The sequence below is a fragment of the Macrobrachium rosenbergii genome, chromosome 31 (assembly GCF_040412425.1).
Source record: "Macrobrachium rosenbergii isolate ZJJX-2024 chromosome 31, ASM4041242v1, whole genome shotgun sequence".
Lineage (NCBI taxonomy): Eukaryota > Metazoa > Arthropoda > Malacostraca > Decapoda > Palaemonidae > Macrobrachium > Macrobrachium rosenbergii.
In genome coordinates, this window is record NC_089771.1 from 8,831,996 (window position 1) to 8,844,149 (window position 12,154).

Genomic DNA, 12,154 nt, shown 5'->3' on the forward strand with positions numbered 1-12,154 from the left:
GAGAGAGAGACGGCGAGGCACAGAATAAGTGAAGGAAGGCTGAACTGAATTGAATTGAATAGGGAGTTTAGGCCAAAGGCCAAGCACTGGGACCAATGGGGTCATTCAGCGCCGAAACGGAAATTGACAGTAAAAGGTCTGACAGGTGTAACAGGAGGAAACCCTCAAAGCACTTGTTAGGAGAGGGTGGAAAGTAAGATGGAAGAAAGAGAATATGAAAGGAGGTGCAGTAAAACGAACGCATGAGGTGCAAGCAATACTTCCCTACGGGGTACACACAGGAACAGTAAGAAAGTGTGCCAGTGAAAATCTACCATGGCTTCAGCGAGGCTTGAATTTGGGTCGTCCCTCAGAGTGAGTGGGGTTTCTATTGGGCAACCAAGAACCAACTCTGCTTTTAAGGAAGCATAAGTTTGGATACTGAATAAAGGAATTAAAACATAAATATATATATAATATATAATATATATATATATATATATATATATATATATATATATATATATATATATATATATATATATATATATATATATATATATATATATGATTGTAATCACTTTTGTACGTGATTCATTTATCACACATTACCACAGGTGAAAAATAAGAGACGGGTGTAGGTCCTAACCGGTTTCGACTTTATTTTCAAGCCATTGACGAAGGACTGATACAGAGTATTAAAAGTCACAAATATATATACTGCAGGAACAGTACAGGCTGGGTGGATATGTAGTCTCTAAAAATGGCTTGAAAATAAAGTCGAAACCGGTTAGGACCTACACCCTGTCTCAGTCTTATTTTTAACCTGTGGTAATATAAATATATATATATATATATATATATATATATATATATATATATATATATATATATATATATATATATATATATATATATATAAATTAGACAGTCGTACCTGCCACCCACCCGCCCAAACCACGAGACGCAGAGAGGGATCGATTTCTAAGTTCCCCAGACTGGAGCATTAACGGGGCAAATGCCTCACAGTCAAGGAAAACAACCTATCATCGTAAAATGACTGGTATTCACCGGCCACGGGGAATTTATGCGCCAAGAGCATAATATATTCTATTTGTAGTGAGTATAATGCGTGGCTGAGGGAAGACTAAAAGTCATTAATACCTAAAAGAAGATATTCACTACTGGTATTCGAAATGTATTTATTTAGAAAGAAATTCTAGTCATTTTTATATTTTCTGTTTCTGTTGGCACAATAACTACACAGTCGTTAAGAACCCTTTCAAGGTGAAGACATTTTTCCTCGATTTGGGTCACACAAAGACAACCGTTTAACAGCTAAGGTCACACTAGATTGCCATTTAAAAACTAGGGTCACACAAGAAACAGGCATTTAAAAATTCTGGTCACACAAGGACCTGCCATTAAAAACTATGGTTACACAAAGAACTGCCATTTAACATCTAGGCTCACACGAGGTACTGCCATTTAACATCTAGGTTCACACAAGGCACTGTCATTTAACAACCAATATTGCATGAGGATTGACATTTAACAGTTAAGGTCACACTAGATTGCCATTTAAAAACTAGGGTCACATAAGGGCCTGCCATTTAACAATTATGATCATACAAGGCACTGCCATTTAAAAACTATCGTTACACAAGAAACTGCCATTTAACAACTAGGGTCACACGAGGCACTATCATTTAACAATAGATATCACACGAGGCACTACCATTTAATAACTAGAGGCATTGCCATTTAATAACTAGGATCACACAAAGCACTGCCATTTAACATCTAAGTTCACACGAGGCATTGCCATTTAACAACCAATATCACACAAGGCACTGCCATTTAAAAACTATGGTCAGACAAGGCACTGCCATTTAGCAACCAATATCACACAAGGTACTGCCATTCAATATCTAGAGTCACACGAGGCACTGCCATTAAACAACCATATCACACGAGGTTGCTATTTAAAAACTAGGGTCACATAAGGCACTGCCATTTAAAGACTATAGTTACACAAGAAACTGCCACTTAACAACTAGGGTCACACGAGGCACTGCCATTTAAAAACTATGGTCACACAAGAAACTGCCATTTCGCAACTGTAACAAAATAAAGCACTGCCATTTAACAACCAATATCACACAAAGCACTGCCATTTAACAACCAAAATCACACAGGCACTGCCATTTAACATCTAAGTTCACACCAGGCACTGCCATTTAAAATCTATGGTCACACGAGGCACTGCCATTTAACAACTATGACCAAATAAAGCACTGCCATTTAACAACCAATATCACACAAGGTACTGCCATTTAACAACCAATACCACAAAGGCACTGCCACTTAACATCTAAGTTCACATCAGGCACTGCCATTTAAAACCGCCTTTACACAGAAAGCAAACACAAAACCAGCACTTACCTCTTTGGTCGACGTCGTGGAAGTTTCAGAGAGCCCGGCAACTTGTATGACCCCAGTCTTGGCGTCTTCTCTGAGTTCGAGGTGACCTCCGGGCTCCAAGAGGTCTTTGATGTTCTCGTTGTATATCTCCAGGTAGGACATGGAGATCTGAAAGACATTAAGGGAAGAGGAAGGGTGAGAGTGAATTCTTAACTGGGCTAAATGTCATGTTATGTTTTAAACTGATGATCTGGGGAATCTCTGAGTACTGATACCTAGTTTAAGGTGAAGAAGAAATGCATATTAAAATTTGTCCTGAAGGGGTAGGTCTGTTGATTAATTGTGGGTTAAAACCACCCTTCATTTTATATAAATATTTTTACAGGAGGTAACTTGTTTTAAACTGATCACCTGGGAAATCTCTGAGTACTGATACCTACTTTAAAGTGAAGTAGAAATGCATATTAAAATTTGTCCTGAAGGGGTAGGTCTGTTGTTTAATTGTGGGTTAAAACCACCCTTCATTTATATATATATATATATATATATATATATATATATATATATATATATATATATATATATATATATATATGTTACAGGGAACAGATCAACACTTTTTTTGGAAGTGTACGTAGCGTGATCTTAGCGATCTAACTTCAGGAAAAGGACGTAAAAAAGGTTCGACCCTAATCTCACTAGCACTTTTTCCCCCCTCTCTCTCTCTCTCTCTCTCAGCCCGAATCCCTCTCTCTCTCTCTCTCTCTCATCATTCTCATCATTTACCAAGCTCATCCACCCGACCTCTCTCATTCTCACAAGTAATTAAATGGACTATTTAAAGAAACACAATCGTTCCTACAAAAAATAGGTTTATTATTCAAATAACCCAACAAGAAATGAATAAAACAAAGCAAAGATTAAAATGCATAATAAATGAATTATCGAGTCAGATAACTAAACTCTAAACTGCAAAGCACTTCTGATTAAAGAAGTCTCATTATGGCTAATAGCCTGGAAATCCCCAAAATCTCACATACTCCCAAATCAATAACTAAAAGTCATGTCAAAAAAAAACAGTCTACCACATAAAGAGAATGACATTGCAAATGACTTGCATGTCCTCTTTATCAAACCCACAAGTCCACATGTTATTCTCACAAGTCCACAGACATCTGTCGAAAGAATTAAACATGATAGAAAACTCCCAAAAATATATGAAATACAAAACACAATAATGGAAAGTGTAAAATGCATAGCCAAGATATGGCAAACGTAACATAACAAAACAATAATATAAAAGAGGTATGAATATTCATATTAAATCTCCCACACCAGTTCATAAGTTCATAATGATTAGAAAGTCATGGTAAAAATCACAAGTTCAATTTTCTCCCATAAAAACAGAGATTTGAAACTCTACCTTATCTGCCGATTTTCAAAGCCTGGAACCACTTCAAAGTTATGACTGGACAACTGCAGTTCTATTACGTTAATGAACGATCAAACTCACTTTTAGGGCAGATTTTGGCATAATCTAGATCAAAATAACGCACGTACTCACGAATATACATAGCGCTTCGGAGATCACCTGATCTCCCATATTGCTGAGCTTCTCGCGCAAAGAGCTGAGGAATCAAACTATTTGCTGAATACAAAGATTTTGCAACTGACGGCTTCCATCAGTACCATCTCGCACCGAAAATTCTTTCATCACACTATGTACCTTATAACATTGTGTCCTTTAAAATTGCGCAGCCATATTTTCTGAAATAGTGCTCGGCCACCACATAAGAGCGTCTCGCTCTCCTTAACGGCAAACTAAAACAAAAGCATATGTATAAAACATAACAGATAGGGCTATGCTCAATTAGCAATGTCTACTGCACTGCAGCTTTAAGGACTGCTCTCATGACGCACTTCCAAAGTCACTGGGGTTGTGTTCTTAGAGCCTTTACATGTAATCTTACAAACACGAATAAGCTTTACTACCCCCACAACAAGAATTATCAGTAAAATAGCTATTAAGACAATTAAAATTGTCGGCATAATATATTCCTGATACTCGAACATCACGGGATCGTCGATGTCTTCCAACGGTGGAACAGTCATTGGCACCTTGGTTGTAGGTACCGCCACTACCAAATGCTCGTTATGCGTATGACGCATAATTATCTTCTCGGAACTGTTGAATACAGCACGGCTGATAACCAAGAAGTTCGTTGACATCACACGGCATGCAGCATCAAACAGCTTGGATCCTTGAAGAACGAATGATGTCGACTTGTTGTTCTGGCACATCATTGTAACTGCACACTCCTTGCAAAACACGGCAGTAAGGGTTCTGGTGGACACAATGTGGTAATCTCGCAGGAACTGTCTAAAGTCACATTCTGTCGGAGTCTGTCCATGAACTAACGATAATTCACAACCACCCACAGATACAACTCGCAACTGGAAAATACTACTGTCACACACATACTTCTCTCTAACTAAAGTACAACTTGTCTTATAATCAACTCCCGAACCTTGATATTGATCTCCCAAAATGAACATAGTCTCTAATCCATCCCATGTCACTACTGAGTCTCCAAAAAGCACTCGAAAAATGTCTAATAACAAAAGGTTTCATGTTACTGAACCAAATAAAACTACTAATGCAAAAGTCAAACACTCTTAATGTGAACTAATTCCAAGTGTGTATCTCAGAATAATCACAGTCAACTCACTATTAAGCACAATAACTCTACGGAACTCACTCATAAAAAAAACCTATCCAACACTAAAAGGTATCATATCTCGTAAAAGACATGAAAGTTCTACTCCGGTTAGCAAATATTTCGCAACACCTGACTAATTCTCAACAAAATAGCAATTGACGTAATGGCAATCGCTCCCATGATCTTAACAACTACAATTACTCACAATACAGCTCCCTTCATTTTTTTAAAAGAAACTGAAAAAAAAAAATCCAAATACTCAAATTCGATATTCCAACCCGAAAAAGATCAGACTTGTTCGGTCCGATATACTAAGTACCTCCCCCCCAAAAAAAAAAATCCTAAGCAACAAAGATATTGCGTCAGATGGCAAAATACATCATAACACCATAACCCAATAACACACTAACACACTAACACACGGGTCAAATCTCGTATGAAATTAGCCCATGTCTCAATTCCCAAAATCATTCGAAAACAAATGATTAAGAACTTCAACATCTAGAATGAACAAGAGACAAAAAAAAAAAAAAAATATCATATATATACAAATATTAACCCATTTATCCCTCTAACTATATACAAACATCCCCTTACATGACTATATACAAACGTTCCATCACATCCCAACTTTCTTTAACTTCGAAATATGAGTTAATTTCGTCACACCGGTAATTACATCTTTAACTACAAATCTATTCCCTCTTTTGATCTCTACAATCTCAAAAGGTCCGTGGAACTTCGGACTTAATTTATAATTCAGATCATTCCGAACATTCACTTTAACAAACACTCTATCACCCATCGAAAAAGCTACTCCCCTCGATTTCGCGTTACTTTTCTCTACCATTGCGCGCGAACTAAGTTCAAGTTCTTTACTGATACGTGCAAATCTTTCTCTCGCTGTATTTATCAATGAAGTGACCGTAACATCACCTTGAACTCGCTCTGGTAACAAATCAAAAGGTCCTTTCAACTTGTACCCATACAAAGCTTCTGCTGGAGATATCTTAATTGTGTCATTCATCATAGTATTGATACTATATCGCACTTCATCCAACGATCTGTCCCAATGTGTATCGGAACCACCCACCGTCATGCGCAAAGCTTCGATTACTTTCCGATTCGCCCTCTCACATAACCCATTTGCTTCAGGTCTATACGGGATTATAGATACTTTCTTTATTCCCAGTAAATTAGCAAGACCGTCTAAAGTCTTATTAATAAACTCCCTACCATTGTCTGTGAGCAGACATTCAGGAACACCATATCTACAAATTATCCCCTTAAAGAACGCTATAGCAACTTCCTCAGCTGATTTGTACTTCAGTGGGAAAATCTCAACAAAACGAGTTAACTCATCAACAACTACTAATAAATGTCTATAACCATAAGCGGACTCTGAGAAGTTACCCAGAATATCCATATGCACTCTCTGAAACGGCCTATGTGGTACGGGATATGAACCCAAACGACACGACACTGTCGTCGCTGGCTTATTTGCATTGCAAATAGCGCACTTCTTCACAAAGGCTTCTACTGCGGAAAACATATTTTTCCAAAAGAACTTTGACCTGACGTTTTCATACGTCTTGTCCACACCTAAATGAGGCGAACCAAATTTACAATGTACAATGTCTAGAACTTGTGGTACTAGACTCTCTGGCACGATGATTTGTGTAATCTCACCCATGCTTCGAGTACTTCGCAAGTTATACTTAACTTTCTCACCAATAAATTATTCTCCAACTCTAGACCAGAAAAAGGCAACTTATACCCTTTCTTCGGTGAAACTCCCTAAGAAATGCCTTAGCATCTGACAACAATTTATCTTCATCTTGCTTTTGTTCGAGCAAGCCTATGTCCCAAGTGACATTTTCACCCGTAATATAACACACGGCGTTACTCTCACTATCACGAACAACAATCTCTCCCGAGACTGCCGACTCACTATTTCTCCCCGAAGTATGCACTGTAGAAACGTGTATGTCCTCTACATGCGATATCTCAGAACTACTAGTATCAGAGACATTAGACACCAAATATTTACTCTCTTCTCCCACACAGGATTCGGTTTGTACTCCCTCATCCTCGATCGGAAAATATCTGCTCAATGCATCTGCAACTACATTATGCTTACCTTCAATGTATTTGAGGTTTGCATCAAAATCTCTCAATGTCAGGAACCACCGTGCTCTCTTGGGCGACAAATTTGGCTTATTAAAAAGCTCTAACAACGGTTGATGATCTGTAAAAATCTCAACTTTATTTCCCAACAACAACATCTTAAAATGAACAAGGCTAGAGACGACTGCGAAAGCCTCCTTGTCCACAACTGACATCAGCCTTTCGTTACTACCACGCGTTTTGAACTTTCTGCTATAAAAAGCAATTGGGTGTAATTTCCCCTCAAATTTCTGCATCAAACACGCACCTATACCTTCCTGACTCGCGTCAGTCACTAAGGTGAACGGTTGACTAAAATCTGGAAACTTCAAAACAGGTGGGTTCACCAAAGCGTTCTTAAGCTTCTCAAAAGCTAATTGCTGACTATCACCCCAAACAAACTTAACGTCTTCTTGTAACAAATCTGTCAATGGAGACGCTATTGTAGAAAAATTCCGCACAAAACGGCGAAAGAAACCCGACATACCTAGGAACGAACGAATCTGTTTCCTGGTTTTGGGAACTGGAAAATTCACAATGGCTTTAACTTTCTCATCATTCACTCTGACTCCCTCTTTAGAGATAACATGTCCTAAATAGACAATTTTCCTCTTCAGAAACTCACATTTGGCCAATTTGACCTTTAATCCAGCGAACCGTAATCGCTTGAGGACTTCTTTTAACACCTTTAGATGTTCTTCAATTGTATCTGTGCATATGAGAATGTCATCCATGTACACAAACACCGACTTTCCTAACAAGCCATGAAGTACTGTGTTAACCAGTCTAGTAAATGTTATTGGGGACCCTTGTAATCCAAAAGGCATCCTATTAAACTCGTAATGTCCCTTTGGTACCGAAAATGCTGTATATTTACGGCTACTCTCACAAAGGGAACCTGTAAAAACCCTTGCATAAGATCTATAGATGAATATATATTCTTGCCACCGATCCAACAAACAAATCAGGCAAACAAGCTACCGGATATCTATCTGGGCATGTTTTTTCATTCAATTTACGAAAATCTACACAAACTCTGATACTACCGTCTTTCTTAGGAACTGCAAGCAAAGGAAAATTAAACGGAGAATTGGACGACCTAATAATGCCTTCCGACTCCCACCTCTGAACTTCTTTTTCTACTTCTTCTGATCTTAAAAGGAATTCGATATGCTGGAATATATATGGGATTGGTACCCTTTTTCTAGGCGGATTGAATGTTCTAAAACATCTGTAACTCCTAATTTATCTCCCTTCAAAGCAATGATATCTAAATATTCTTTCAACACTTTCTCTACTTTATCTGAATATTCAGGATAATCAACTTTAGCCAAATGTTCATGCAGAACCTGACTTCGAACTGTTGCTCCTCGTTAGGAAACATATTCCCGTCTCCACAAAAACTCACTAATTTATGTTCTTCATTAAACTCTTCAAAATCAATTACATAAGTACCCTTGTGATATTTTTTCACTGAGTCTTGATAGCTAACTAATTCTACTGTAGTCACGCCTGCGACTGAAACTTCATTTACTGACACCGTACTCACAACGTCTTTGAATTTCTCGGTTCCCTCAACAACGCACACTTGAGAAGGAAACTTTTTCTCTTTCATCGACACTTTAACCAGTGTAGGAACTCGCGGTTGCAATTCAATATCTTCCAACAAAAATCCTTTGAAAGATTTTTGCGGAATATCTTCACTCTCTAATGACTGTGTTACACATGTCTCAGACTGTGTCTTAGGTTTCTCACAAGTTTTTTTCCTGTGTATATATGGAACAAAACAACCTGACTCACCTATTGTAATCCCCTGAATTCCCGTAAGAATGTTGATGTTATGTCGCATGCAAGAAGGGTGTCCTAGCAAAACCATTTCACCTAAGGCTAATCCTTCTATGACCAAAAATGATTCTACTATTGTCTTTCCGCCGATACAAAGCGTAAGAAATGACGAACCTAAAATATTCAGTTTCCTCGCTTGTACATCACACACTGTCTCACTAGAAGGGACTAATTTGCACTCTGGAAACCTCGAGTGAAAAAGGTCAGCATTTACTAAGTTAACTGAGCTACCAGAATCAATGAAAATAGAAATTTCACTGCCATTAGAAAATCCACGTACAATCGGCCTAGGTTCTGGTGATTCTAAGGCCTGATTACTCATTATCCTGTGTCCGTCTTCGAACTTATCTTGTGAAAATTCTGCTGTTCCTTTGTGTATCTAGAACTTGCATCATGTGGAATTCTCCTGTCATATCTAGAAAAACCTCCCCGTGACTTCCCTGAATAATCTCTATTCTTTGTGGCTGGGCAAAATCTCCATCCATGATCTGAAGATTTGCAAACTGAACAATATCTCACTCTGCAATTTGATTTACTATGTCCTAGTTTATCACAATTAAAACAACGTATCGTTGTGACTGATCTCTCTGGAATTTTCTTCGATTGTACTCGTGCACATGTCTTCGCTGTTGCATCATTTCCCGAATCCGAGGGACTAGCATTGTTCTGTGGTTTGGAAACCACAGCAGACATCTTTGCACCTCCCTGTACAAAACTACTGTCCAGTGTCGGGCATTTTGATAGATTTTTGTTAATCTGTGCAAACAAAAAGGATTCATCTGTGTCCTGATCAATTCTCTTATCAAAACTATCTACAATTACATCTGGGACCGACGTTAAAAGGCAAGCAAAGTGTAACAATCTTTCAAAATTATCTAAGGAGATATTATTTCCAGTTACCCATGGAGAGCCTGTTATAGATTTCTTTAACTCACCTACTGCATCAAATAAATTCGCACTGTATGTGACCAGTGAATCATTGCCCTTCTTTATTTTGAGAAACGCTCGCAAATTCCGAACTGCACACTCACGTTGAACTCCGCCATAAGTAGCTCGTAGAAATTTCTGCAGTTCATTCCAAGTTTTACACCTTCTGAACCCGAAACTGCGTGCCCGTTTCCCAATATCTCCTTTGTCTAGATCTAGAAAAGTCTTTGCTTCTGTTAAAGCTTCAGCGCCATTCGTAATTTTCTTGGAATTCAGATAATTGTTCACTGACTCAATGAAAGTTTCTATATTTTGGGTTGGCTTCCCGTCAACTAACCCTTTAAAATTAGTAATTCCCGCGCTAACGCTCGTCACTTTATGCACCACAACTGATTGGGATGTGCTTGCTGCATCGTCCGGCATTTTGTAAGTGATTACACGCCCTGAGCGTAACAACATAAAAAAGAAACCAAAAAGAACACTAGAGAAAGGCACAAGTTACCCCCTCTAAAAGAAGAACAGAAAACGGAGTTCTGCGCAACTTACGAGAATGGGGTACTCACCAATTTGAACAGAAAACGGAGCACTTATCACTCGTGACTTGCTAACAGAAACCAGAGCTATGTGCAACCTGTGACGTCACCATCTCGAAGACGAAGCAGAGGAAAACAAGCGTGATTTTTGTTGAATCACCACTTTGCGTAATTAACTCACAATCGCCACTATTCACACTTATTTGGGTATTTTGTTAACCCCAAAATTGCTCTAGAGATCACCCAGATCTATTTCACAACTCCCCACTCCCAATACTCGAATAGAGACGGAAAAAAAAGATTCCCCGTATTACACACGTAATCGACACTCTTATCGCCCCCGTCATTAAGACTGACTGGTCGCTTTGCTCCCGAGGCTAGTCTGTGTCTTGGGCATCAACGTTACCAATTAGTCTATTAGTAATCTCCCTTTTCGCCATCATAATTAAAACTATTTAAAATTTAAAGACACCGCTTTTCATTCACCATTAAACTCTGTTACAGGAACAGATCAACACTTTTTTTGAAGTGTACGTAGCGTGATCTTAGCGATCTAACTTCAGGAAAAGGACGTAAAAGGTTCGACCCTAATCTCACTAGCATCTTTTTTCCTCCCCTCTCTCTCTCTCTCTCTCTCTCTCTCTCTCTCTCTCTCTCTCTCTCTCTCTCTCTGTGTATCCTCTCTCTCTCTCTCTCTCTCATCATTTTCCGAAGCTCATCCACCCGACCTCTCATTCTCACAAGTAATTAAATGGACTATTTAAAGAAACACAATCGTTTCTACAAAAATAGGTTTATTATTCAAATAACCCAATAGGAAATGAATAAAACAAAGCAAAGATTAAAATGCATAATAAATGAATTATCGAGTCAGATAACTAAACTCTAAACTGCAAAACACTTCTGATTAAAGAAGTCTCATTATGGCTAATAGCCTGAAAATCCCAAAAATCTCACATACTCCCAAATCAATAAATAAAAGTCATGTCAAAAAAAAACAGTCTACCACATAAAAGAGAATGACATTGCAAATGACTTATGTCTTCTTTATCAAACCCACAAGTCCACATGTTATTCTCACAAGTCCACAGACATCTGTTGAAAGAATTAAACATGATAGAAAACTCCCAAAAATATATGAAATACAAAACACAATAATGGAAAGTGCAAAATGCATAGCCAAGATATGGCAAACGTAACATAACAAAACAATAATGTAAAAGAGGTATGAATATTCATATTAAATCTCCCACATCAGTTCATAAGTTCATAATGATTAGAAAGTCATGGTAAAAATCACAAGTTCAATTTTCTCCCATAAAAACAGAGATTTGAAACTCTACCTTATCTGCCGATTTTCAAAGCCTGGAACCACTTCAAAGTTATGACTGGACAACTGCAGTTCTATTATGTTAATGAACGATCAAACTCACTTTTAGGGCAGATTTTGGCATAATCTAGATCAAATTAACGCACGTACTCACGAATATACATAACGCTTCGGAGATCACCTGATCTCCCATATTGCAAGCTATCTGCAAAGAGCTGAGGAATCAAACT

General features: G+C 38.1%; 1 protein-coding gene across 1 annotated transcript in view; it reads right to left on the reverse strand.

Annotated features, from left to right (window-relative positions):
- LOC136855273 (kinesin-like protein KIF19) overlaps nucleotides 1–4,095 on the reverse strand; it is a 67,337-nt gene extending 63,242 nt beyond the window's left edge. The window contains 2 exon segments of the mRNA XM_067132174.1: nucleotides 2,425–2,571; nucleotides 4,078–4,095. Of these exon segments, the coding sequence (XP_066988275.1) occupies nucleotides 2,425–2,571; nucleotides 4,078–4,095 (165 nt within the window).
- Between the last annotated feature and the right edge of the window lie 8,059 nt (nucleotides 4,096–12,154).